At 43.7% G+C, this 26,341-nt stretch overlaps 3 protein-coding genes and 1 long non-coding RNA gene across 6 annotated transcripts; 2 read left to right on the plus strand and 2 right to left on the minus strand.

Moving 5' to 3' along the window:
- The first annotated feature begins 400 nt into the window (after positions 1–400).
- smpd2a (sphingomyelin phosphodiesterase 2a) lies at positions 401–6,805 on the plus strand. Of its 3 annotated transcripts, none has more exons than XM_028994108.1 (11): positions 401–519; positions 869–959; positions 1,248–1,344; positions 1,899–1,975; positions 2,435–2,528; positions 3,499–3,588; positions 3,669–3,751; positions 3,836–3,968; positions 4,178–4,282; positions 5,312–5,474; positions 6,099–6,805. In XM_028994108.1, exons 2-11 carry the CDS (start codon positions 910–912, stop codon positions 6,509–6,511), a joined length of 1,305 nt encoding a protein of 434 aa, XP_028849941.1. In that variant the 5' UTR covers positions 401–519; positions 869–909; the 3' UTR covers positions 6,512–6,805. The 3 variants fall into 3 exon arrangements, with proteins under 3 accessions (XP_028849941.1, XP_028849943.1, XP_028849942.1); XM_028994110.1 differs by lacking the exon at positions 401–519 and adding an exon at positions 566–718; XM_028994109.1 differs by lacking the exon at positions 401–519 and having other exon boundaries at positions 746–959.
- Positions 6,806–7,341: 536 nt separating this feature from the next.
- On the plus strand, positions 7,342–18,353 carry pkp1a (plakophilin 1a). Its single transcript, XM_028994990.1, has 13 exons — positions 7,342–7,598; positions 8,262–8,374; positions 9,230–9,618; positions 10,234–10,375; positions 11,362–11,569; positions 11,688–11,856; positions 12,884–13,001; positions 13,466–13,639; positions 13,884–14,057; positions 15,017–15,170; positions 15,253–15,430; positions 15,679–15,766; positions 17,353–18,353. Exons 1-13 carry the CDS (start codon positions 7,412–7,414, stop codon positions 17,428–17,430), a joined length of 2,172 nt encoding a protein of 723 aa, XP_028850823.1. The 5' UTR covers positions 7,342–7,411; the 3' UTR covers positions 17,431–18,353.
- Positions 18,354–19,735: 1,382 nt separating this feature from the next.
- tnnt2a (troponin T type 2a (cardiac)) lies at positions 19,736–24,701 on the minus strand (the record flags this gene model as incomplete). Its single annotated transcript, XM_028993438.1, has 12 exons — positions 19,736–19,864; positions 20,901–20,941; positions 21,037–21,127; positions 21,520–21,629; positions 22,326–22,433; positions 22,583–22,660; positions 22,790–22,906; positions 23,020–23,083; positions 23,430–23,451; positions 23,607–23,636; positions 24,238–24,297; positions 24,659–24,701. Coding segments are annotated over 12 exons (798 nt in total), but the record flags the coding sequence as incomplete, so codon positions are not given.
- Positions 24,702–24,842: 141 nt separating this feature from the next.
- On the minus strand, positions 24,843–25,615 carry LOC114798566 (uncharacterized). The gene is made up of 4 exons (XR_003751080.1): positions 25,519–25,615; positions 25,160–25,197; positions 25,068–25,078; positions 24,843–24,874 (listed from the first exon to the last, which is right to left on the minus strand). It is a non-coding gene; the product is annotated as an uncharacterized LOC114798566 (long non-coding RNA).
- Between the last annotated feature and the right edge of the window lie 726 nt (positions 25,616–26,341).

Below are 26,341 nucleotides of genomic sequence, written 5' to 3' on the forward strand. Positions count from 1 at the left end.
GTCTTACAATCGGTAGTTATGGGGACAGTCCCCCTGGAGCAACATAGGATTAAGGGTCCTGCTCAGAGATCCAATGGTACTAAGTGGGGTTTGAACCTGTGACTTTGTGGTCTTCTGGTTCCAAGGTGAGTGTCTTACCCATTAGGGCTCCAACCAGCCATAAATCACGAAATGTACTTTATTTCTAAATCCTGCTACAAGTTTGATTCACCAGAACAAATCCAGAACGTTTCTGGTAGAACGTAGAACGTCTCATCTACTCCCTTCTTGTCCAGAAGTTCACCAATCACGGATTCAGGTGAAGTGTCCAGGTGACGTGCGACGCGTTCATAAACGTCCTTACGTCGTCCGTCGCAGATGCCATCACCCCCTAGGCGCGGGCATGCGCAGTAGGCGCCGGGGCTGAAGCTGCGGGACGCGCGGCGCGGCGCGGAGGCGCTGCGGTCTGCGCATGCGCGCTGCGGCAAGAGCTGCGCCACCGGCGGTCCGCGGGCGAGGAATGGGGCTGAAAATAAAAAGGTAAAAAAAAAAAACGTCTCTCCCCCCCAGCTCTCTCCATCTCTCTCCAGCTCGTCTGCGCGTCCACGATTTACGCCGTCATTTGCACGGTTTTAGAGGGACTTTTATAACTGACCCACATTTTCCTAGAAAGTGATTGGGAGCCGAGGTCAAAATGCAAGGAGAGGGGGATTAAGAGTCTCCACCTACAAATTTGATGGTGTGTGTGTTGTCCGTGTCGTGCAGGCTTATCCTGTGTGTATGAGAGAGAGAGAGAGAGAGAGATCATGTGTGTGTGTGTGTGTGTGTGTGTGTGTAGGCGGGCTGTTGTCCAGCTGACCCTGTCCTGCTTTGCCATTTGTGCCTGCAGTAGCTGATTTCGGCTCCGACCGTCCTCTGCTGCTCTTCACCATGTCTCTCCAGGAGCCCGTCAGGCTGCGCATCTTCTCCCTCAACTGCTGGTGAGTGTGCGAGGTGTCTTCGTTGGGGTTTAATACGTTGTTATGTACTCGTATTAAACCTGTGTGTTGCGGTATTTGCGGCTCACTTTTCAAAACGGATTGTCCTCCGTGGGACGTAAACAAGTCGGGTGAAAGTGCCCCGGCCTGAGTGGCTGTAGTCAGCACTCTGGATCACATGACCGAGGCTCGGCCTCGCGGTCTGCTGATGGCTGCAGTGTCAGCGGCCTTGCGATGTTTCGGGCGGGGGCGCGAGAGTGAAACGTCCTCCTTCATGTTCTACTTCCACAGGGGCATCCACTACCTCACCCGCCACTGTTCCCAGCGCTACGAGATGATCGGAGAGCTGCTGGACAGGCAGCGCCACGACCTCGCCCTGCTGCAGGAGGTGGGTGGGGGTCCATGTTCTCTCACCATGAAAGAAGTATAAGAAACATGCTCAACTTTTTTTGTACTTTTTTGTAATCATGGTTGTGGAACCCTGCTTCCACGTCTTCTCCTCCGCTCTGAATTTCATCACGGAGGTGGAGCAGAACGCAGCAGTTATGAAGGGAGGGGATACATGTCAGCCATTTTTAATATCCAGGCTATATCATAATAATGACGCTCCGGGGGGTGCTGGGGCCGCACCTCAGCAAGCAGCCCCTACCACGCGTGGGCAGGGAAGGGAGGTTTTACCGCTTTCTTTCGTCCGACCTGGTAACAATAGAAAGGGGAGCTTCTCGTGTTTCGTGTGACGTTCAACATGGTGCCCCGGAGCTTATTTTAAACGTAATGAAATAAGAGCCAAGCAGACATTGTTTGGACAAAGTGCACTCGTGGGAAGGCCTTTTATGAACTCGAAGGGTCTTTAACTGAACCGGCCGTACAGATGAGACAAATTGACACATCCATTACATGATGACAGCGTGTGACCTTATCCTTTTTTTCTCGTGGCTGAAGGTGTGGAGTGAGAAGGACTACCTCTACCTGAAGAACAAGCTGGGCTCCTCGCACCCCCACTCCCACTACTTCAGAAGGTGAGTCTGCACGGGACGCGTCTTCGGTTCCATTTCTGCAGCAGTCATGCCAGTAACGTGTCCGCTGTAGAACCGTTACACAAGAAGCACTCGGTGTAAAAGAGGGATTAGTCCTTTTAGAAGTGCTTTTTTCAAGAAGCCACCCACGTTGCTCAGGTCTCTTGATTCAGGTTTTTTCCACACAAAAAAAAAGTCATGTAATCTTTGAAAGATTTTATACTCAAGTCTTGCCTGAAATTATGAAGGAATTTAAATCCTCCTCTGAAGGCAAAAGTGCCCACACACACACAGACACACAGACATAAATAGAGAATGCTGAGTGTGTAGGGGTGTGTGTGTGTGTTTATATTGATTAGACTCTACACAGAAAGTACAATTGACCGGAATTCTTCTCTCATATCTGACAAGATTAGCCGAACTGCTGAATAAGTGTGTGAAGTTGATGTATTTTGTTTGCAGTGGCGTCATAGGCAGCGGACTGGCCGTGTTCTCCAGGCACCTGATCCAAGACGCTCTCCTGTACAAGTATTCCCTCAACGGCTACCCTTACATGGTGGGTGCATGTGGACATATCGGGGACTACAATGCCTGAAGTTGCGACAAGTAGGGTTGCTGTGAAACTGCTGAAATAAGTTTTAAATCATCTTACTTTTTTTTTCTTTCTTAAAATTATGCCATTTAATATTGTTTAATTAAATAAATGCACTTGTACACTGTTTCCAAGAAGGTACTTTTGAAATGGTTCAATTTGTCTATAATAACTAACTTAACTGAAAAAGAACCTCGACTTAATACAAGAACAAAAACAGATTCAGCTGCGTTTGCAAGGCAACGTAAGCACTGCATTATGGGATCTGTAGTTTGTGCGTTATCAGCGCGTCACATCGCCGGGCCGTAATAATAGATCAATGGACAGTGATCTCGCGAGTTTGAGACCCCTGCACTACAACGTTGCATGCGGTACGAAATGATTTACCTCCGCTTTCGTGCACAACTCTTGGAAACTGTTGAGCATGATCATTGACGGAAAATGTTTGAGGGCTGGTGAGCAGCATTCCCGTCACGATTGCGATGTTGCAACATTGTGAATTCCTGGAGGGACAGTGATATACAGAATAATTTGTATTGTATAACTTTGTATTTCAACCAGAATATTTTAGCAGTGAGTATATAGGTACACAATACCTGCAGTCCCCCACTGCATTAGAGTGAAAGGGATTTTTTTGTTTTGTGTGTTATTGTGGTTCGCAGCACGGCACACGGTGCACACGGCAAAATGCGTTCTCTTCATTTAAGCCTTAGTGAGCAGTGGGCAGCCATGAAAGGCTTCTGGGGACAGGAGTATGTGGGGACCCTGATCAAGGGTCCTTCAGCTACGAGTCCACTTCCTTACGCGCTAGGCCACCAGTGCCGCACTGTTCATTAAATGAATGAATCGTCGGAATGCCGTGGTGGTCAGTGTGGTGTGGTCATCTGTCCTCTGCATGTTAGTGGACGTAGTACATCAGCTGTGTCTGTCCCAGGTCCACCAGGGGGACTGGTTCGGAGGGAAAGCTGTGGGACTGGTAGCCTTGGACATTTCCGGACTGAGGGCGCACGTCTACGTCAGCCACGTAAGTCAGGGCATTCCGTGGCGGGTTCGTTCCGACTCTGGCGTTGCGGTGAGATGTACGGTGGGCTCTCTGTGTTGCAGCTCCACGCCGAGTATTCCCGGGAGGTGGACAGCTACCTGCCCCACAGGACAGTGCAGGCCTGGGAGCTGCAGCAGTTCATCCGGTAAGATGCTCGCTTTAGTTTTAAAGATGAATGGCAGCCTGCAGGGGAACATGAATGTGATGAACTCCACTGCGCCCCCTGCAGTCACACATCTGCTGGCGCAGACTTCTTGGTTTTGGGTGGGGATTTAAACATGCACCCCCAAGACCTGGGCTGCCGACTCGTCAGGGCTCACACCGGACTCAGGGACTGCTACTCCGACACAGAGAGATTCGAAGTAAGACGATAAGAAAGAGGCTTCTGCTTCTTGACATTGCACACATATGTACTTGTCAAGTATTGACAAGAATTTAATAATCACAATGAACGACTTGCATAATGACATGCGAATATATATGAATGTGTTTAGATTGATGTGCTTTATGTGATGGCTGCTGGTAAATGTGGCATTTTACTAAACAGTAAATAATTCTACGGCTATTGCAGGGTTGTGAGGATGGCATTACACTGATCGCCGATAATATGTTCACCACGAAGAAAGATCTCATCCCTTTTGAGAAAGGGATCCGCATTGACTACATCTTAACTAAGGTGAGAGCCTTGCAGCAGCCGGTGGATAAAAGCGATGGGGTCTGGTTACAGTGGCGCCTGCCAGTGTGTGGGGTGCATGAGGGTCAGTGGCGGTCAGAACCCGACCGGGGAGAAAAGGAACAAGGGGCTCTGGTCCGCTGAATTCTATTTCCTCTTGCATTGTGTCGATGGCCGAATGCGAATATGTCTCAGTTGCCTGGAGAAGAACTGGCGGCAGGATGCGCCATTGGAAGAAGGAAATTAAAATGGAGGCAGTGAGAGGGGAAGCCTTCTGCTGGGAAGATGGACCACCTACACTGTTGCTGGCAACGCACACCTCTTCATTGATGGCAGTGGCGTCTTTCAGCAGAATGGTGCTCCCTTCCATGTTTGAGGGATGCAGCAAGGTGTTGTCCCCAATGTCTTCAGATCTCTGTCCAGTGGAGCATCAGATCTCTGTCCAGTGGATGTGCTGGGGAAACAAGTCTGATGCCACAGACCACAACGTACCTCCAGACGTCTATGCCTCGAGCGGGTCAGTTTGTCAGCGGCCAGACAGTGAGCTCCTCTGCTGACCAGAAGGTTTCTGGTTTCCCTCCTGACGATCCACAGTGGGGTCATGGATGCCTGCTGTTCCCTGCGGGGTCTCGCACACGCAGCGGTGCCGGGTGGAGGGGGGGGGGGACATGTGCTCTGCCCGGCAGGATCCATGGTGCGGTGAGGTACGGACACCTGCTCCCTGTTCTCCTGTCCCTGGTGTGGCCCGAGGCGTAGAGGACTGCCTGAGTGAGCAGGGCAGTGGTTGGAGCTGCCCGACTCTTCCCATCTGTTTGCTGCCACCCATTGTTTGTAAGGGCGCCTACTGTCACGATCCAGACTCCGGACCCGGTTACTTTGTTTCTGCCTGATTGTCCTGAATGTTCTCGGCTGTTTTAGGCTGTATAAATGTACCCCTGTTGTGCCTTGTCCTCGTCCGTTCAGTTACATTTCGTCTTGTTGCCCTCATGCCCAGTTTATTGTTTTTTTTTTCTGTTGGTTTGCTTTGTCCAGGGCTCAAAGAATGTTTGTGTTAAATGTGAGTCCATGTCCACCACCACGGGCTCGGTTCCAGGCAAGGCCTTCCCGTACTCTGATCATGAAGCCCTCACCAGCAACCTGCTCCTGCTGAAGCCTGAAGGTGGCCTGGAGAGACATGGTGACTCCTCACACGGAGGTACAAATCTTTCATGCCCAGACGCAGAATTCTGCATTCTTAAAGCTGAAGTGCCTAGCTTTTAAATACTTTAAAAATATATATGTTGTGTCCCGCAAGTCAACAGCGTCAGTACAGAATCGGCATTTGCACCGTTCTTCCACAAGATCCTCCCTCATTTACACTCTAGTACATGTGTAACCTGGAGTGTAGTGTACAGGCAACCCAGAAGTGACTGGGGTGTGGTCGCCAGTTTAAGGGAAGGCATCCTTGAAATGTACATTTAAAATATATATATTACAAGAATGAAGCATGAGCTTCAAGAATGAAGCATGAGCTTTAATGAAGTTTGCTAATTTGACGTATTGACAGGTGCGGGTTTAGATTATTAGCATGTATGAGAGCTGTCAGTCATCAGGCTCCTCCCAATTTAAACTCTTTTCATATAAGCATAGTTATAGATCGTGTTCCTGGTGACAGCTGGTCTCTCTTATTCAAGATACAGATAACTATCAAGCACTTTGCTTCTTGTTTTATCTATTTATGTATATTCTGAATACGCCTGACCTTACACTAGCAACCTTAATGTCATGGGAACCATTAGAGTTGCAGTCTCTTTTAGTGACACAGACACTTCTCTCCTAGATGTCCCTCCATCTGAGCTGGCAGATCTGGTCAGCGAGGCTCTCGCTGTGGTGAAGGACGGTATCCGCCATACTGAGCAGCTGCAGCAGATGTCGCAGCGTCTCCTGATGGCTGGACTGGCCCTGCTGCTGCTGGAACTGACCCTGGCCCTCGGGCCCTGCCTCTGCCCTGACAGTCTGCAGGCTTTCCCATACATCGTGCTGGGCCTGCTGGGGGCGCTGTGCCTGGTGGTGCTGATGGCCGGCACCCTTCTTTACACCCTCTACACGTCACAACTCAAAGCCCTGCGGGAGACAGAGGGTCAGATGAAACTCAGCGCTGCGAACGTCCGGAGGAGGGCTGGAGGCTGTCAGGGTTCCCCACAGGTCGGACCGAACTCCCAATCGTCCAGCCTCTTTGACCCGGAGGAATGATAATGGAACACCGCGTACGCTTTTTCTTATTCCTCGGAAGGCAGGAGCCTGTTTGTTTGTTTTTTTTTTTAAGCAAACCATCTATCATGATGGTAGAGTTGGAGTGGCCATCGTTCACAATGTATCCTTCCTCAGCCCAGCAGAGACGACCACAGTATCTTCAGCCATTAGTTCAGCAAGAATAATCCAACGCGTTTTGTTTAAGCAAATGAGACAATGCCACAATGAAAGAAATGATAAGACTGATGCTGCATTATGATTCAGACCATGAATAAAACCATAACCCAAATATGATTACGCCGCATGACCTTTTACTTCACTTGCATTTCTCAGCAGCTCCACTAGATGGCGCGCCGTTCACATGCTGTACAGCGTACATCGTAGAAAATGTTTTAAAGATGCACTTCACAAATCGTTTACATCTGACTTTTACCCGAGGCCATTCATCAAGGTAAAATATGAAGTAAAAAGTTCAGCGAGGACATGTCTACCAGGCTCCAGGGGAGTGAAATTCCAGCGACAGGCGTGGCGCAGATTTTTCGGCAGATTAGCGATTACACTCTATTTGATCAGATTATAAATCGATTATACGCAATAACTTGTATATAAAGGAATTGACATTTGATGCCTTCGTGCATTCAACATCATTTTATTTAATTTGCAAAATATCTAAAAGTGTAGGATACAGTAATTACATTAGTTACAATTAATACCAGTCATATAGGACCTGCTGGCCTGGCTGGGCGTGGTCTGTAGACGTACCCGGATGCAGGGCCGCACTGTGATTCGTCGCTCCAGACAGCGGCGGAAGGTGTGGTGTGGGTGTGGCTCAGTAGGTGCGGCGCGTCCCTGCAACGCTCCCGTACTCGGGGCCGCAGAGCGAGGAGAACCGGTGCCAAGATGTCGGCCGCGGCGCCGACCGACCCGCTGCGCTCGGCCCTGTCCCTCGGGGCGGCGGAGGACACGTCGCTCGCCGTGCCGGGCGACGCCGCGCTGCGCTCCGGGAAGCAGCGCGTCCTGGACCAGGTCCTCACCGTGAAGAGGAGCCGGTCCAGATCCACGAAGAGCGGCTCGCTGTCGCCCACAAGTAACGTCCGCACTTCGTACTTAAACACTTTTACAATATATATAAAGAAATATTCATTAACTTTGGACAAGAACAAGAAATGTTTTCTTGTGTGTGTGTATAATTGTACATCAATATATTTGATTTTGCAATGATGTTTAATACATTATAAATAAACTTATTAAACAGAGTACATTAGCTAAAACGTATATTGCACATATTTTATTGTCTAGGATATCGCTGGTCGACCAATAGGTTGAAAAGCAAATTTATTTAATTTAATTAGTTTGTATAATTAATTTTAAAAAGTATTTACTAATTTAATTAAATCCAATTTCTTAAAATTTTATCATTGTAATAAAATTGATAATGTCAGTGCCAATTCGTGCCATTTTCATGTAGGATTAGTCATTTTTAAAAAATATGATTATGTGAGTATTCTGTAATTATTCTAAGCAGTTGCTCATTTTATAAAACGGAATATCAGATTTTCCAGCCCTAACAATTTAAAACAGTCAAAAGATAAATGGAAACGTCAAACCATCAAAAGAAAGTAATTATATAAATATAACCTGTACTTACATTATTACATCTCCTCAATGCACCCGATTTCAAGTGTAAGACTCAAGTCAGATTCGGCATTTGAATCGGAAACCATCCTTCCTCTTGTTTTCATCTTTGCAGGTCCAACAGAGAACAACGTGTTCAGCGAGTCCAGATCGTTCAGGTTTCCCTCCACAAAACTCAACGGCAGCGTATTCAGACGGACCAACTCAGCCAAAACGAGCGGCTACACGGTACCGAAACCCAACAGAACTCAACTCACTTGTGTCTATCACAATTAGACCAACTTTGCTTTGGTGACAGCTGTCTTTATATTATGATGATGACAATGATGCATATACTACTACTACTAATAATAATAATAACAAAACAATAACTGTTATTGATGCTATTGTTTTACTATTGGTATTATTATTGATGTAGTTTTTAATACAATTATGATTTTCAAGTGGAATGCATAGTTGCTGATTAAATTATATTTATTTATTCAGTTCTGCATTTCTGTGGATTTCGCCGGCACCCATCCATCTAAATCATTGCCGACGTTGCAATTAATTATATCATAGCGCTGTATTTACATGAAACAACTGATTCATGCTTCTAAAGAAAAAACTTGAACTAGACCTCCGTGTTTCACTGATTCTCACAAGCACAAAGGCTGTTCCTGTTGAGACTAGCTGAGCGCCGTTATTTAGTACCGCTGTAAACATCATGTACATAAATCATGGCCTCTCGGCTCTCTCTGTGGTCTTTCTGTTCTTGAAGTCTGATAGCTTTGACCTATATCCAAAAAAGAAAGAAAGGAAGCTTAGTCAGTGTGCAGGGGGTGCTGAACATGATCGGATCTGGTGTACAGCAGCCTGATCTGAAACCACAGGACTCATGGTGGTGAACGCTGTGAGACATTTCTAAATCGTGTAAGATTCGGTTTCTAACTGGTGGTTATGGGTTTCAATTTGAAAGATGGCTGTCGCTGGTTTATATTAAGAGTCAATCAAGTTTTTCAGGAGCACTTAGCAGCTAGCAGTACGTGAATTCAGTTTATATTGTTGATGACCTTCATCCATGTCGGCTCGTAACTCCTGTAGCTCAGGCAGCAGCAGCTGCAGCAGCAGCAGCAGAGCCGCACGCTCTCCGCCAAACAGAGCAGCAGGCAGCAGATCTACAGCGTCGGCCAGTGGGAGCAGCAGCAGCAGCAGCAGCAGCGCTTCAGCACCCTGGGCTCACCGCCGGCCGCCAGTAGGCTGAAGCAGAGCATGAGCGACCCCATCCTGACCCCTGCCACAATGGCGCAGCAGGCCACAGGGCAGGCCGTCCCCACGCAGGCCAGGTTCAACCGCGCCAGCCTTTACAGCGCCGCCAACGGCTCCGCCGCCCAGTTCAGCGGCACGCTCGTACGCAGCGTAGCCCCCCAAGTGATCTCACAGCAGGCCCAAGTTGAGAGGAAGGCTTCAGCCGGAATAAATGGCCTGCTACCGTAAGTCTGCGAACATTTTCACTATTGTGATATTCAGTGTGGGACACTTGGAAATAGAAGTGATAATGCTCTGGTTCACATTTTTTCGTCTCAGTCTACACTTATTTGCTTGTAAAACTGATTTATATGATCAGTTAAACTGGCTTAAGCAGATGAGTCAGTTCCAGCAGCACCAAAACAGGCTGGGTGTCGTACCCGATCTGTACCGGCTGCCCAAATCAATGATCCATTCCAGATATCTGTGCATGCACAGCACCGGTGTATCATTCTTGTTACATGGTTATCAAGTATTTACCGAATGTGCCATGTTTTGTGTGGTCTTGGACTGTTTAGTACAGACACATATCTTTTTATTGAGTCCTATTTGCACCTATGATGGCCCACGCACTACCCCTACCCTGATGCAACTGTGGCACAAGAACGGCACTGTGTTGCAAAATATATGTGACAATAAAACATGAAACTTGTTCAGGACTTCTTTTGCCATTTTACTACCTGCTGCACTGGTACTTGAGTCTACTTTACTTTACTTTACTTTACTTTACTTTACTTGCCAGACACTTTTATCCAAAGCAACTTACAAGGAGGGTCTAACTGGTAACTCTGTGCAAACAGGACAAACGGAGTCAGCACTGCTCCAGACTTAACCCTGAAGGAGGCCATAGAGTATCTTTTCCGAGATGAGGAGAAATTTCAGCTGTCGGGAGCATCCTTCATCCAGCAGAGCACTTTCAAAGAGGACAAGTCCAAGCAAGAGGTGAGACAGACCGTGGTGGGAAGTCACAAGGGCTCCCGTTCACAACTCATTAAGATTGTGGCATTCTTGCTATTTAGCTGGCTGTTAATTGGTTGAAATGTTTGTTTTGACCAACCTGCTTGTGCACGTTGCCGGGATACGCCTTGCTTTTTATGCTGCCACAGTTTTGATGCTTGTTGGTTTTTTATGGTGTTCTATGTGAAGGTGAAAATGTGAAAGTGAAGTGATTGTCATTGTGAAACACTGCAGCACAGCACATGGTTACACAACGAAATGCATCCTCTGCTTTTAACCATCCCTCTTGGTGAGCAGTGGGCAGCCATGACAGGCGCCTGGGGAGCAGTGTGTGGGGACGGTACTTTACTCAGTGGCACCTTGGCGGCTCGGGATTCGAACCTGCAACCTTCCGATTACCTTCTAGCCCACACAACAGTGGTTGTTTATACAGCATTTTTTCACATAGCAAACCAATATAAATTGGGGCGTACGTTCTTGTTGGTGGGCCATAGCCAAGGTTGGGATAGATATTGAAATTAGGGGTAACTCAGGATTCAAATTTATGTCAATATGTTGCCCACTATAAAAATGATATCAAAATTATTCAATTTTTATCGCTGCAGGTGAGGTTTCTGAGTGTGTGTGGTGCCGTGGTGAATGAGCAGGGTAGAAACCCACCTCTTCTTTAATCACAAACACACAAAAAATGGTGGAGTCAGGATGAGTGATCAGTACAGTGGCGGCTGTGATCTGGCCGGTGAGAGAGTGGCACATCAGGGCGGGGCCAGGTGTCAGAGAATGGCTTTTGCATCATTAACAAGACATCATCAGGCCGCTTATTGATCATAGTCATGTTGTTCTTATGTGTTTGGCATGTTTGCAATTTTGTGGTTTGGAAGGATGCACGAGAAAATGAAACACTATGCTTAATTTATTTTGTGATCTAGAACTTAAGTGGTGTAAAGATTTCCATTTTTCTGTGTCGTCAGGTTTGGCAGATGGGTGGGATCCCTCCAATGGTGTCTCTGCTTCACAGCCCCAACCCTCAGGTTCAGCAGACGGCTGCAGCTGCCCTCAGGAACCTCGTGTTCAAAGACATAGACAACAAGCTTGAGGTGCTCAACTGTGGAGGCCTAGATGCAGTTCTGACGCTGCTGAAGTCCACCAGCTCCTCCCTCACACAGAAGCAGCTCACAGGTATGATGAGCCGGGGTATGCAAATGCAACACACAAAAACATAACGAAACCCTGTTGAAATGCTGAGACTGATCACTTTGAACTGAGACAGATTCAGGACCCTTGTTGTCTTTTGCAGGGCTGCTCTGGAACCTGTCCTCAGCAGACCAGCTAAAGCCAGAGCTGGTGAAGAACGTGCTGCCAGTCCTCACCGAAAGCGTGGTGGTTCCGTACACCTGCTGGTCTGACAGCACCGCCAGCAACAACATCGACCCGGAGGTGTTCCACAACGCCACCGCCTGCTTGCGGTAAGGACAACAGAAGTGTGAGAGCTGCTGCCCTTCATTTAACGTCATACGAAGGCTAAATACAGATCACAGGCTCACACGCCTCCTATAACCGCTTATTCCTACTCAGGGGACTCACCCGGGGCGGGGCGCCAGCCCACTGCAGGCCTGAGCATGTGCTGTACCACTAAAGTAATTGCATATGTAAAACATACAATTGTAACACAAAATGATATGTTTGTAGCACGTGTTGAAACAGTTTTCATAAATTTCCAACAAGAGATGGGAACTTGCTCTGCCGGTAAAATGCTTACAAGTCACTAGTAGACATCACCAGGGCACCTATTGATCATGTCTTAGTCGTGTCGTTGACACGATTGCCGTTTTTGTGGTGTTGTGATTGTGGTTTTGAAAGAACTGGAAACTTCTGCTAACGCAGAGTGCAGTGATGTTAACAGGGCGGGAATCGCTATAGCACTGCACATGGTGCACACAAGGAAATGTGTCCTCTGATTTTAACACTTAGTGGTGCCCGGGGAGAAGTGTGTGGGGACGGTACCTCAGTGGCACCTGGGTTCACCATTCGAACGGTTCTCAGCCTTCCGATTACGGGTCTGCTTCCTTATCCGCTAGACCACCTCTGGCCCAATACATGGCACACAAAAACAAGTTACTTTACACTTACAGCATTTATCAGACGCCCTTATCCAGAGTGACTTATAATCAGTATTTACAGGGACAGTCCCCCTGGAGACACAATAGTTCTGTAGTTAACCACTTAAAGCCCCGAAGATCAATAAATCATTCATAGAATAAATCATAGACATACATTGACAAATGTTGTTGTATTAATGCAGCATCTACTTGTACAACATAATAAAGTTGTATAGATTACCATATTCCGCTTCCATTGTCAGTCCCTACACCCACCTGTCACCAAGCTTTAATTCCCGCCCGGCGAGGCCGTGCTCGGTCAGGAATGCTGCCTGAATGAATGAAGGGAGGGTCGATCACAGGTCACTAAGCCACTGGCTTTTGTTCCCAGCAGCAACCTGAGTGGGGCCAGTAAGGAAGAGAGACAAGCAATGCGTGAATGCCGCGGACTTATCGAGTCCATTGTCACCTACGTCAACTCCAGCGTCGGTGGCGATAATCCAGACAACACGGTATTTACCACAACGAGTATTAATAATAGCATATATGAATTATTCTAATTTTTGTTTGTTTTATGCACATTTTACATTATTTATAAAACGATGAAAAGTAAAGGTATAAACTTTTTAAAGTAACTAAATGAGTTTCATCTTTAATTGATACTCCAGAATTATGTTCAAACATTTTAAAGTAATCAGTATTATGTATAAGATGATACATTGTAAAAGCATTAAAAACCATGGATTACATTTATGTCATGTGTATATACATGAAATAATGTAATTCCATCCTACAAGGGATATTTAACACCTTAGTGTTCACAGAATGTTGGCTTTACATACATACATGCCCAGCCTTGCATAGGATTTTCTCTCCTTACAATACCTCCAGTGAAAGGTGATATGCAATTAGATGCTTAGGATGATTGATGCAGTGGGGACATTTTGCTATTCAGCGTATTCTTGTTTATGTGCAGTCAGTGGAAAACTGCGTCTGTATTCTGCATAACCTGACGTACCAGCTGGAGTCAGAAGCCCCAGACCACTTCGCTAAATTTACGACGCCACCACAGTCGAGGAGCAACGGCAGTGGTGACAAGAAGCCATTGAATGTCGGCTGCTTCAGTCCCAAAAGCAAGAGTCTTCAGGAGGTACTAGTAGGGTGTTTGTGGTAAAGCCTAGTGGGTTTTACACTGACCCACAAGGTCACTTACTTACTACCATTGTGTCCCGGAGCAAGACATTTAACCCTTAGTGTCTCCAGGGGGGGACTGTCCCTGTAACTACTGATTATAAGTGTCTCTGGATAAGGGGGTCTGGTAAATACTGTAAATAACAGTAAAAATGCTGATCTGTTTGCCTTTATCAACATGATGCTATACGTGTACCTAACAGCAGGAGACCTTCAGCCTTCCGCTGACTGAAGAGACAAATCCAAAAGGCCTGAGCTGGCTCTACCACTCCAGCACGCTGCGGGCGTACCTCACTATGCTGGACTCCAGCCGGAAGGAGGGAACTTTGGAGGCCTGCTGTGGAGCGCTGCAGAACCTGACAGCCAGCAAGAGTCAGGTACACAGCTCCAGAGGAGGCGCTGGTTCCCAACCACAATCTTTATTATATTTCCATAGAACAGACATGCAGGACATATGGGAATTCTGGAGCTTCAGTTTTAATGTCAAAACGTGTGCCCATGTAAGGGCAGGAAATGTGTTTTCGTGAGAAGGTTATCTGCCCCAGTGTGAAACTGCATTTAATGAACAAAGACACACTGCAGGGTGCTCAGGCAATGGCCAGTCCGTGGATAATTGTGTTAACTGATCCATGATACAAAAATGTTGTTGCTTTGCATAACTGTTTAGTAAGGTGCATATTTATTATTCAGTATAAACACGTTATTAATTCCATTAATTACTAAATGGCTTGTAGTTTGTTAAAATTCCAATATATGGAATATATATATCCAATATATCCAAAATATGTTTCAATGAATCTACTATTATTATTTAATTTTTTTTTATTATTATTTGTAGTAAACCTGTAGTTAGTCCTTTGAAAGAAAGTTATGTTAATACATTGGGAGTTTTCATGATCTGTCATGCGATGTTATGTTTGTTTCTTTTTTTTACTGTAAATCCAGTCCAACTTTATTAATAGAGCCCATTACAACCACAAGTGCTGTACACAAAGTAAAAGACAATGGACAAAAGATGTAGCTGCACTGCCAAATATGAAACTATACATAAATAGAAAAACTAAATACATTAAATACAAAAGTTAAATGTCTAAGAAGCAAAAACAGGATAAAAGAATTGGTAATGTCTCAGTGCATGTTAAAAGCCAGTGTGTGATTGTATTGTTGGCATTTATACCTCAAGTTTAAGATGTACCAGGATCAAAGTACATTTTGATTTAATTTATATATTAATCTAATAATTAAAATATAGAATAATATAATACATTTTGCGATTATGTATGTGTACGTTTGTTTTCTGGCTAATTGTGGAACCACCACACTGTCCTCTATCCAGTTCTCCAACCTGATGAGTGAGACCATTGTAAAGAAACTGAATGGCCTGCAGTCCATCTCCTCCATGCTTCACTGCTCCAGCCCTGGCCAGCAGAAGATTGTCATGGCACTTTTGTCAAACCTCAGCAGGGCCAAAGCAGTGCAGGGCTCTATGGGTAAGAATAAAAATTCTCATGCACAAACGTTGTGGTCTTTGTGTGTTAATTACTGTACAACTGAGTTATGTGTGTTTCTAAGCCAGGGACATCCTCCCTCCACTGGCCACAATTGTTAAATCAACACCGGAGGGTTGTGATGACACAGTGGCATCAGCTTGCAACTCGATGCGCAATCTCATCATGGCAGAGTCCGAGATGGGCAAGAAGGTGGTCAACAAGCCCCTGGTGGATGCTCTGACCCAGCTGAGTCAGGATGGGTCAGTGTGTGTCTTTAATATAGTGATTTGTTTTGATCATTGTGAAACACTGCAGCACAGCACATGGTGACACCACGAAATGTGCCCGGGGAAAAGTGTGTGGGGACGGTGCTTTGCTCAGCGGTTTGGGATTTGAAACAGTAACCCTTCAGTCTGCTTCCTTACCCACTAGGCCACTACTGCCCACTGTAGTTTTTTGTATTAAAATTCAAAACTTCAACTTTGTCATTTTGATTTACTTTCAATAGAAACCAATTTCCAAAAGCCAGCAAAGCAGCTGGAGTCCTGCTCTGTAGCCTATGGGATGAAAAGCAGATCCAGAGCCAACTCAAAAAGGTGAGATAACAACAGAGTGGCATTCACTCAAATTCTAATAAAACTATGTCCGTCAGCAAGTACAGTTGTGCAGTATTTTAGAAAGAAATATGCATGTTTAAACACACAGTCAATGCATCATGAGCGTTTAATGTCAAACTTGTGCTACGTAAATGAGTAAAGTAATTGGAATAAAGCAGGAATAAAAAAGGAATAAAATAATTGTCACACTTAGTTAAAAATGATAATAATAATACTAATAAAGACAATAATGCAAACATTTCAAAACATTAACGTTTAAAGATTGGTTATGATTGTAATTGCATTGAATTGCAGCATTAATTGCGTGTATTTGTATATTGTTAGTACCTTAAAAAAAGTGCAATAGAGACGCTAGACATGACGTACGTTGAGGGCCGAATGCACACAAACTGCATTGCCATCAGACACGCCCATGTTTTTGTGTTGCTTCACGTGTGAATCTACTATGGCAGTGTGAAAACCACAAACTATAGCCGAGGGCAGAAAAATGCAGGCTGGAAAGTCCAGAGCTATGCGCTACTTTAGACTTTTACGCATGACTGATTCTGACTTTTATTAACTATTATGCCTGAATGAATTGTGTTAGAATTGTATGTAAATTTTGCTTAGACCGTAAGTACTGCTTTTTTCATGCATAAAACCACTCGGCTAATATAAACACACAAATTAATTAGTTTTGACATCAATTTCAAATGATGTCATATTGATTTATTATTGCTTAGTATGAAGGTCATTCACAGGAATGTGTTTCTCATAAACGAGCTCCCCTGGCGGACTACACTTTGTGATACATGCACACTAGACCCTGCAGAGCTGCAGACACACACACACACACACACACACACACACACACACACACACAGAGAGAGCATGACCACACCCTCCATGTCAGAAATGAAAGACGATGACAGAGGAATCCCGGGTGACAAGTTCTCACTGCACTCGAGTGGTGATGAAGGGAGAAAAAAAAAAAAAAAAAAAAAACGGAAAATCTGAAGTCGAAAGTGGAAAACAGGTTTCAGGCATCGTTACCACATGCCTCTGACTCACACGATCCCTTTCTCAGCACTTTATCAGGGGGATGAGTTGGGTGGGGGAGGGTGCACATGAATTCAACCACTCTCACTTCATTCTTAAAGGAACCAACAACTAATTGCAACTTTGTAGTTACCAATATTATTTAAATTGAATTGTATTTTAAATGAACAATGGAATGCTTATATGATGCAAAAGTGCAGAAAATCCACTGGGGCCATTGTAGGTATATATTTTCCCCCCACAGCCAAACGGCTGGCAGTCAGGGCGTGAAGGAACACGTGTTGCTTCTACATCCGTATGCTTTACCAATGACTCACACTTTTCAGATTTCTTTAGAACAGGGGGAAGTACAACAGGGTGTTGAAGGCAGTGCAATAAAATCTCATCACATTGCACCAAAACCATTCAGCAATTAGACGGAGAGATTAATGCTCGTTATTCGCATTACTGTTTAAAAAAAGGTGCATGGTGCTTGACTGCAGAATCGGAATAGATTGTCATGTAATTCTGTTCTTTCACTATCACAGCAAGGGATGAACAAAGCGTCTTTTGTGAATGAAACCACAGCATCAGCCAATAAGTCACTTCAACCTCAAGTCACTTAAGCAGAAGGTCCCAGGCTTTGACTCGATGTGGAGGAGGAACTTGTTGCCCGACCAGTTCTCTCGCTTTCAGTTCTGTGTACTTCGTAGATGTTTGGTGACGTTGAATGTATCACTTGTTCCATGTAGCTGCAAACAGCATTATTTCTTTACACTTAAATTTAGCCTGGTAATGGCAACAATAATTCTGCTTTTGAAATGTTGTAATTGTGATTACTTTTTGTGGCTTTTTATGGCTCATATTTGGAAAGTGTGGAAGTGACCACCAAAAATGATGAATGCCAATCTTTATATGTCTGAACACTGTAAATGCTGATGAATGCACTACAATATAAATGACTCTAATAATATGTTCAAACTGCTTGTTACCTTGTAACTTTTTGAACCTGAAATGTCCAGGAAGGTTTGCATTAGAAAGTTTGCACATAACCTTGGTTAACAGCATATATCGCCAAACTGCATTACACACAGTTAGTTTGACGTGCAGAAACGTAAAATGCATAAAATTCTTACTAGATTGCTTCTTCTACAAAGTTAGTATGACTACAAATGCTAATACTGCATTTCCTCTCACAGATGAACCCATATATATTATATTATTTGCAAATATATTGTATGAAAAATGTATGTCAGGTTTAGACATACATTTTAAATATTTGTATTTTTTGTGTGGTCTTTTAATGCATTAATGGCAATGCATGTGCAAATGGTTACATTTTGTACAATTTTTTATATTGAAAAAAAGTGTATATTGTGTTTTTATTTAAATTTCTATAGTTTCTATAGTTGTGGCTTTGGGCACAGTTCAAAGTTCAATGTGTTAAAAGAGGTTTTGGATGTCTTTCCACTGAAACATTAAAGTGGATGCTTTGTATCTGAACTTTCAAATAAATGCACAGACCTTACAGTCTGATTACATCCTCAAACGCTTTTTAAGCCCTGTGGTGTTAGTATCTATTTTCCTCAGATTTTAGCAATATTACTATGCTTCATAGTCCATATTACAGTTCAAGTTCATACATTCATCTGTATGTTGCTTAGGAATAGCTGCAATGTACGAGGGGATCACACCCATTCATGTTCCCACAGTCATGAATAAATGTTAATTGGTTAACTGAAGTAATCATTATTACACGCATGGTTGTACATTACAGCAGTGCTAATAGTTTAGCCTGTTCCCTTCCATATTATTGCTTTAATTTATTGAGCTGCTACTGGTTTTCCTGTATCTGGTCAGCATACATGTGTAATAGATGTAATTATGATGCCACATACAATAACATATATAGCTATTAGCTGACAGACATCCAAAAAAAAAAAAAAAAGCTGACAGCCAGAAAAAACAATACCTTTGAATCTTAAAATCACCAAGTCATATACACTCCTGAGTAATGAGCTCAAACCTTATTTCAATAAGCTAGTAGGAAAGAAAATACTAAAACGAGTAAGGGGAAGGGTGGAAAAAGGGTAACATATTGTGAAGATCCTTCCTTTCATTTACCATACTGTATATGACCTTCTGGGGTTTTGGCCTGTAAAATGTGTTGCATGGACTTGGCCACAACTGTGCTGGGTGTTAAAAAGGAGCCAACCCTCTGATGACACCATAATCTTCCCTCTAACCTGGGAATCGTGTTAAGTGGTCTAGATGACAAAAACTATTTACCTCCAAGCATGTTTTATTTTTTCACTTGTGAACACACTTGTGCATGTCTTGTCAGAGCAGGTTTTTCCTTCATCTGCCAGTTCTCTGCTGTCCTTGAGAGCGTCTTCTAACCTCTGCAGGCCGGTGCAGATCCCTTTTAATTCCCCAGGAGCTGAATTATAAATCACATCTAGTAGTTCAGGATAAAAGTACTGCAGTAATCAGTAATCAGTAATGCGGGAATTATATTTACTGGTCGAATGTGATTTATCCAGTACTGCCAAATGATTTATTATTTGGCCTAGGCTACACCTCGGCATGGATCTCATGTGGGTGGACCGTGTTGGTCCTCCAGTTTCCTCCCACCATCCAAAGGCATGTCCACTAGAAATTGGTATCTCTAAATTGAACGTATGTTTGAATGTGTGAGTGAATTGTGTGTGTGTGTGTGTGTGTGTGTGGGTGTGTGGGTGTGTGCACCCCCTGCAGTGGGCCCCACCCTGGTAGGTCCCCGCCCTGCACCCAGTGTCCCAGTACGACCTAAGGCACCCACCTGTCTAACTGGTTAAGGGATATGATTGAGAATAATCTGGCCTTTATATAATATATGTTGGAGCTGCCAAAGTGTGTTTTATTAGAGAATATTTATTACAGAATAGCTATGCAGTTATTTATTGATTATATTGATCAACTGATTATCTAAAGAATGCTTTTTTTGTTGCCTGGAGAGATGAAAGGTGTGTTGGATATCAGGATCTCTACTTTCTCAAGCCTCTCTTGGTTCTTTTGGACCTAGAAAAGAGGGAAGAGAGTGAGAACTGAGATATTTGCTTGGTCCATAGAAATGACAGATATTCCCCTGCATTTCATGGTGATTGTACTGCAGAGTAGAGCTGTAAACCCGGCCCAAACCTGATAGAATCTGACAGCTTTTAAAAACCCTGTCTTTCTTGGCTCACGCTACGAGCGCTAGACTAAGAGGGAAAGGAAATGTTCGGGGAAATTAGGTATAATTGCCAGAGGCTAGCCTCTCGCTATAATTAAAATGCATCGTCTGACGACGGTGGTCGAGAATTTCAAATCCAATTAATATTTCATAAAAATAACTAACATTTAATAAAACGAATTTTCAAGATACAAATCCCCAAAACAAATTTACAAGCAGTGAATCACATGGAAATGATAGGTACTATAGACTGGAAGTTTGTGTTTGCCAACCACTCATTTTTATTACATGAGCTCAACCCAACCCTGACTGAATTGATAGAAATTGAGCCTCTACCGCAGAGAACCATTTGGATATTCAGTACAGGCCTAAAGTTTGGACACACTTTCTCATACAATGTGTTTTCTTTATTTTCGTGACCATTTACGTTGGTAGATTCTCACTGAAGGCATCAAAACTATGAATGAACACATGTGGAGTTAAGTACTTAACAAAAAAGTGGAGACCTGGCCTCCACAGTCACCGGACCTGAACCCAATCCAGATGGTTTGGGGTGAGCTGGACCGCAACAAGTGCTAAACACCTCTGGGAACTCCTTCAAGACTGTTGGAAAACCATTTCAGGTGACGACCCGAGAGAATGCCAAGAGTGTGCAAAGCAGTAATCAGAGCAAAGAAACTAGAATATAAAACATGTTTTCAGTTATTTCACCTTTTTTTGTTAAGTACATAACTCCACATGTGTTCATTCATAGTTTTGATGCCTTCAGTGAGAATCTACCAATGTAAATGGTCATGAAAATAAAGATAACACACTGTACTGTAAGTGAAATTAACTGTACAACAGAACTGACATAAACATCAAGCACTTGGTGCTACTCACGATTTCTGATGGTCACTCACTCTGTTCCGCAGGACATTTATCTAGAAACACAAACTCAAGTTAATGTAATAATGAGGCCTTTTGAAGACTCTGCTTTGCTTTTTCCATTTTGAGAGGATATAGTAGCAATACTTACTTCATACTTCTGCTTTGTAAATTCGTACTGCAGCTCAAACTTCTCAGCCTCCAACTCCCAAATCCTGTTCCAGAAATCTTTAGCCTTCTCTCTACAGCCAGTGATGGAAGTTTACCGTTATGATATGATAAGATATGATGTGCATTCTCTGTTTTGTTTTTTTTTGTTAGTTTCCTCATTATGTATATAGAAGGCCTCTCTGTTTTCTCATGGTTTTCTAGGAGTCTATAAATGTAGTTTCCTTAGTTCCTTTTATACGTCACCAAACCAGCACATAAAGAAGATTCTTCGTACCAATGCGGAAATGAGAGCAAATGAGGACTAGGTACAGTCTGGTATGAGTTTGTTCTATACTTTTCAGGGTTCTTAAATTGCATTAAAGATTTTGGAGTACAATTCCATCTGGAAGGGGTGGAGCCCCTCAGATCCACCCAATTGTCCTATTTTTAAACTCGCATGTAATAACAAGCTGCACGTAACAACCTGAGGCCGCTCTCGCTGAGGACGTCCATGTCCAGGGGGATGCGGCGGTCGCTGAGAATTTTCTTCTTCTTTTCTCTCTCGGTTTGCTTTTTGCCACTACGCTTCTCAGTCTGTGGGAAGAAACTTCAACTTCAGGTGAAATGGCGGCCATGTAGTCAGTAGGGGTGTTAAAATGAATCTTATAAATATAATATAATTGATTCAGTGCAGAACATAATCAATTATATTATAATGACGTTGCTTGATGATTTTTCAGCCATAAACATTCTAGTCGAAAAGTCTAGTCGGCTGCCTGTTCAGAGCGGCACTATGATTTGCAACAAAGAGCAGAAAAAAAAACAGCCAGCGCTCAGTCCGGACTCACTTGATGCTACGAATGCCAGAAAAACGGCTGCTTCAGACTTCGATGAAAAATGAAGCATTAACTCCCATCTCACTGACGTACTTGAAATTTGGAAAAATTGATAGGATGCATCGAAAATCTGTGCATTGTAATTGAATCAAATTGAGAGATGAGTGAAAGTTCACACCTCTCGTAGTTAGGGTCAGGGTTCATGATGAGTGGTTTAAAGTGAAAGTGAAGTGATTGTCATTGTGAAACAATGCAGCACAGCACAAGGTGATACAACGAAATGTGTCCTCTGCTTTTAACCATCAACCTTGGTGAGCAGTGGGCAGCCATGACAGGCGCCCGGGGAGCAGTGTGTGGGGACGGTGCTTTGCTCAGTGGCACCTCGGCAGATCGGGATGGAAAAATTGAAAAAGTGAGTGTCCGCATGTGTCTGCAGAATGAGAAGGATTCTCACTATTTGCATGTAGCCACCAAAGTGCAAGCTGGTCAGAGTCTTCATCTTTTTGGCATCATCTTCCGCTCGCTTCTTGGCTTCTTCCTCTTCCTTTCGTGCTCTCTCCTCCTGGGATTAAAACATTGTAATGGTTTCCATGCTAGTTTATTTTTTTACGACATATTGACCTGAAAAAATACACTATGGAGGGCCGCCACCTCACATTCTATAGGTCACCTGTACCCAGCTCCCTTTGCCCAGTGTAGTGAGGTCCCCACCTCGAGACGCTTCTGACGCTCCTTCTCGCGCTCACTTCTGATTCTCTGCTGCTCTGCACGTTCCGATCGGCGTTTCTCCTGTGGGTATGGGGTTGGGAACATACAAAAACACTTGCAGCGACAGGTTCTTCAGCTCCCTGACAGACACGCATGCAGTAATGGGACGGTGGTGAGAGAAGCGTCTGAGGATGGTGACAGGTGACTTACAATCCGGTCCTTTAGTCCGATCAGCTCCTCCTCCTCTTTCTTGCGGTTTTCAAAGTGGTCTTCAATCAGTGTCTGCAGCTCATTCAGGTCCTTCTCCATACGCTTACGATGGATATCCTGCACAAAGAGGTGAAACACTTTTTATGAGTCATTGATTCAGTAGATGACATTATTATAATATGTCTTATTAAATAATAACGTGTGGACTTGGTATGTGAATGAAAACGCACGTCAAAGTCAACTCTCTCCCCGTCTGGAATCTTCGGCGGCACGAGGTTGGGCAGCATGAACGGCCTGAAGAGGAGCATACACTCGGTATAATCAACACTCTCCAGAGCATTTTTTATTGAATAATTGCAATATGATTACATTACACCACAGTTTGTGCTACTTTGATGGGCTGAGCAGACCATTACTGTAACATCTCATTATAATTGAACTCTTTATGGAATTAATCATCCTCACTTTCCACGGACAAAAGTTGCTTGAATCGTGTCGCTTGGCAACAGCTTGATCAGGGATGGAAATATTTCACATCCCACTAAAGTCTATACTGTCTCAACAGCCCTTTAAAGGGGTAAAATAACACACTCAACAATTGATTAGTATTGCCATTTATTCACAGTTCCAGTAAGCTTACTTGAATTTTGGTTTGGCCTCCTCTGTTTAAGAAAAAAACGAAGAGAAACACAGATGGAGGGAGAAAGAAGAAATATTATAGAAACATACTGCCATCTTGACTAGTTTTTCTAATTACAGAATTTCACCACATTACAGTCTTCTGGCTAATAGGTGTAGACAAGGGGCCGGTCCATACCTTCTCCATCGTCTGCTTCATCTCCAGCCTCTGCCAAAGAGTGAGAGTGTTAGTGAGGCAGAGATAAATGCGGCGGGACCGGAATGGCACACTGATAAAACGACGGGCGGGCGCTGTGGTGATAAGTGACCTCCTGAGCGCTGTGTCCAAAGGTGGCCAGGCATCCAAGACATATTTATCTACCCTTGTGTAGATAAGTACGGTAATAACATACCGAGCCCATTTAAAGTGGTGGGGACTCACCCAGGGCGGGGCACCAGCCCAATGTAGGGAGCACAGAGGGTGCACGTACACACACACACACACACACACACAGCTTCATTTAATCCCATTCAAAAGAATAAGACTTAAACAGACTCAATATAATTTAAATCTCACTATCCCTTCAACGGATCTTAATTCACAAAATTATGACTGTCTTTTGTATAATAAAGATACTTTAAGATGGGCCTAAAATCCTGATATAATTGGGTAATTTCTCACAAGCGTAGAGTCTGAAAATATTTATTTATTGCCATGTAGGGCAGAAGGATCAGTCCTTTTCTTTTGGCAATGAGTGGGGATGATGGGGATTATTATGACCATGGGAGGCAGTTTAGGGTAGGCGGGGATTTAAATAGAAGGAACTCACCAGTGTCCTGGTTGTCTTCCTCGTCTCCGCCTTCCTCAGGTCCCTCCCGCCCTTGAGCATCTGTACGGTTTAAAAAAATAAAAGCTTCACTTCCTATGCGCCTTGCTGGGGCTTGAAAGTTTGAAGATGGCAATTAAGCCTCAACTCCACAGAACCGCACCCAAGCCCAGTTTCTACAGAAAACCAGCGTCTGTTAATCATTTAAACTCCAAACGACCAGCGAAGCAGAATTAGCATGTACTGGTATTTGGCAGCTTTGTTTGCAGTCGTGTCTGGCATTCTCCAGAACCAGTTCCGGGCGGATATTTTGTGCCCGTGGTGCTCACCCGGCTGGCAGGCAGAGCTCTGTGGTTACAGACCTGCCTGTTGGATGCTGGGTGGAGAAGGTGGTGACGGCTGCCTTGTTTAAGAAATAGCTCACCCTGGCAGCTCCGTCTGGGAGACGTCGCAGCGTGTGTGTGTGTGTGTGTGTGTGTGTGTGTGTGTGTCTCTGCGCGCTCTGGGTGTGAAGTTTCACACCCAGATTACTGTCTGCAATTTATGGTCATGTGACCAAAGTTCACTGGGAAAGAAGCCAGACCTTCACCTTCCTCCACCTCATCTTCAGCCACCTCCTCTGAGTTGTCTTGGACCTCCTCTATGCAAACAAAATAAAAACACACATGTCACCGAGCGGAGGTATACAGCACACACGTGTGGGTGTGTGGTTTAACTGTTGACCTTACATGCTCCTCAGATTTAGTAAAAGTTCACAGCTGACATAAATAAAATATGTTTCTATCAGCAAGCATAAAATTTCTGTATGGGTGGATTTATAAAATAAAACTTACCCTCCTGTTCCCTGTAATAAAAAAAAAAGTGTTAATATGCTACAAAATAGTGAATGTGTGTACTTAACTTCAATCAGTATGAACCAACTTACTCAAACTCCACTTCCTCGTCTGACATGTTGTCTTATTCCTACAACAAGTGTGTAGTTAGCAAGCATGTACATTAAATTAGAATGAAAATGAACTTAATTCGAATTTAATTAAATTAAAATTAGGACTACAATTAAATTAACCTGGAGAAATCTTAACAATGTAAGTACAAAATATATACACACACGTCATGCACAAACATAGATCTAGACAACTCATTACTCAATTTATGGATATCTGTCTGTACAGAATATACTACTGACTTACATTTCTTCCCATAAGTAAACTTGCATAAGACGATCATCACATTAGCTGTAAATAGTTTGTAATTATAAACAGTTAAGTAATGAAATCCACTTACTTGAAGTAAATAAGGAGTTCAGGAGTGTGTTGAGGTATGCCCGGTGCAGCAGGAGTGTAAAATCCTTTCTACGAGGGTGCTTACAGTACAAACTGACCACGGACGAGGGAAGGGGGTACAAAAGGTCTTTAATCACCCCCTCCTCTTTCTATCGTCTCTTATTTTTAACTGCCTGAGATAACACACATACACTCCACAGTATCTGGAGTGACCAAATAAAGCCGGGCCTGTCACTGTTCTGTCTGTCGCGGTTAAACTGCCATCCTGCTTAAGATATCTGCTCACAATTCGGGGTTTATTTTAAAACCAACAAACACAAAAATGCCCATGAACCACATGCACACAGTCAAATAATGGGCAAGAATAAGTGTGGCGCTGTAATTAAAATATGCTGATTATCAAGACAAAACCAACAGGGATGTATAATTTATTTTATTAATAATTTTATTGTCAATAATGAATTATTATATTATTAACAGTAGTTCAGAGGATGAATTTGCTGTATTCCCATCGTATGATGAATCACAGAGAGAAAATCCACATAAAAAAAAAAACACATTAAGGAATCATTAAAGCATAATTAAATATATATATACACATACATTAATGAATAAGAAGCTGTAGCACAAGCCCAGGAAAAACAGTGCGCTCTCATCATAACAACCGGCAAGAAATCAGCACAATAAAACATTTAACGTACCACATCTACCAATGGGGCCACACCACTTTAATGATTTTAAATCTGGCATTGCCTCTAGGAGTTCAATAAAAATATATATGTGGTATATACCATGAGACCACCTTATGAAGCAGATATCAGATT

Source organism: Denticeps clupeoides, chromosome 10, assembly GCF_900700375.1.
Source record: "Denticeps clupeoides chromosome 10, fDenClu1.1, whole genome shotgun sequence".
NCBI lineage: Eukaryota > Metazoa > Chordata > Actinopteri > Clupeiformes > Denticipitidae > Denticeps > Denticeps clupeoides.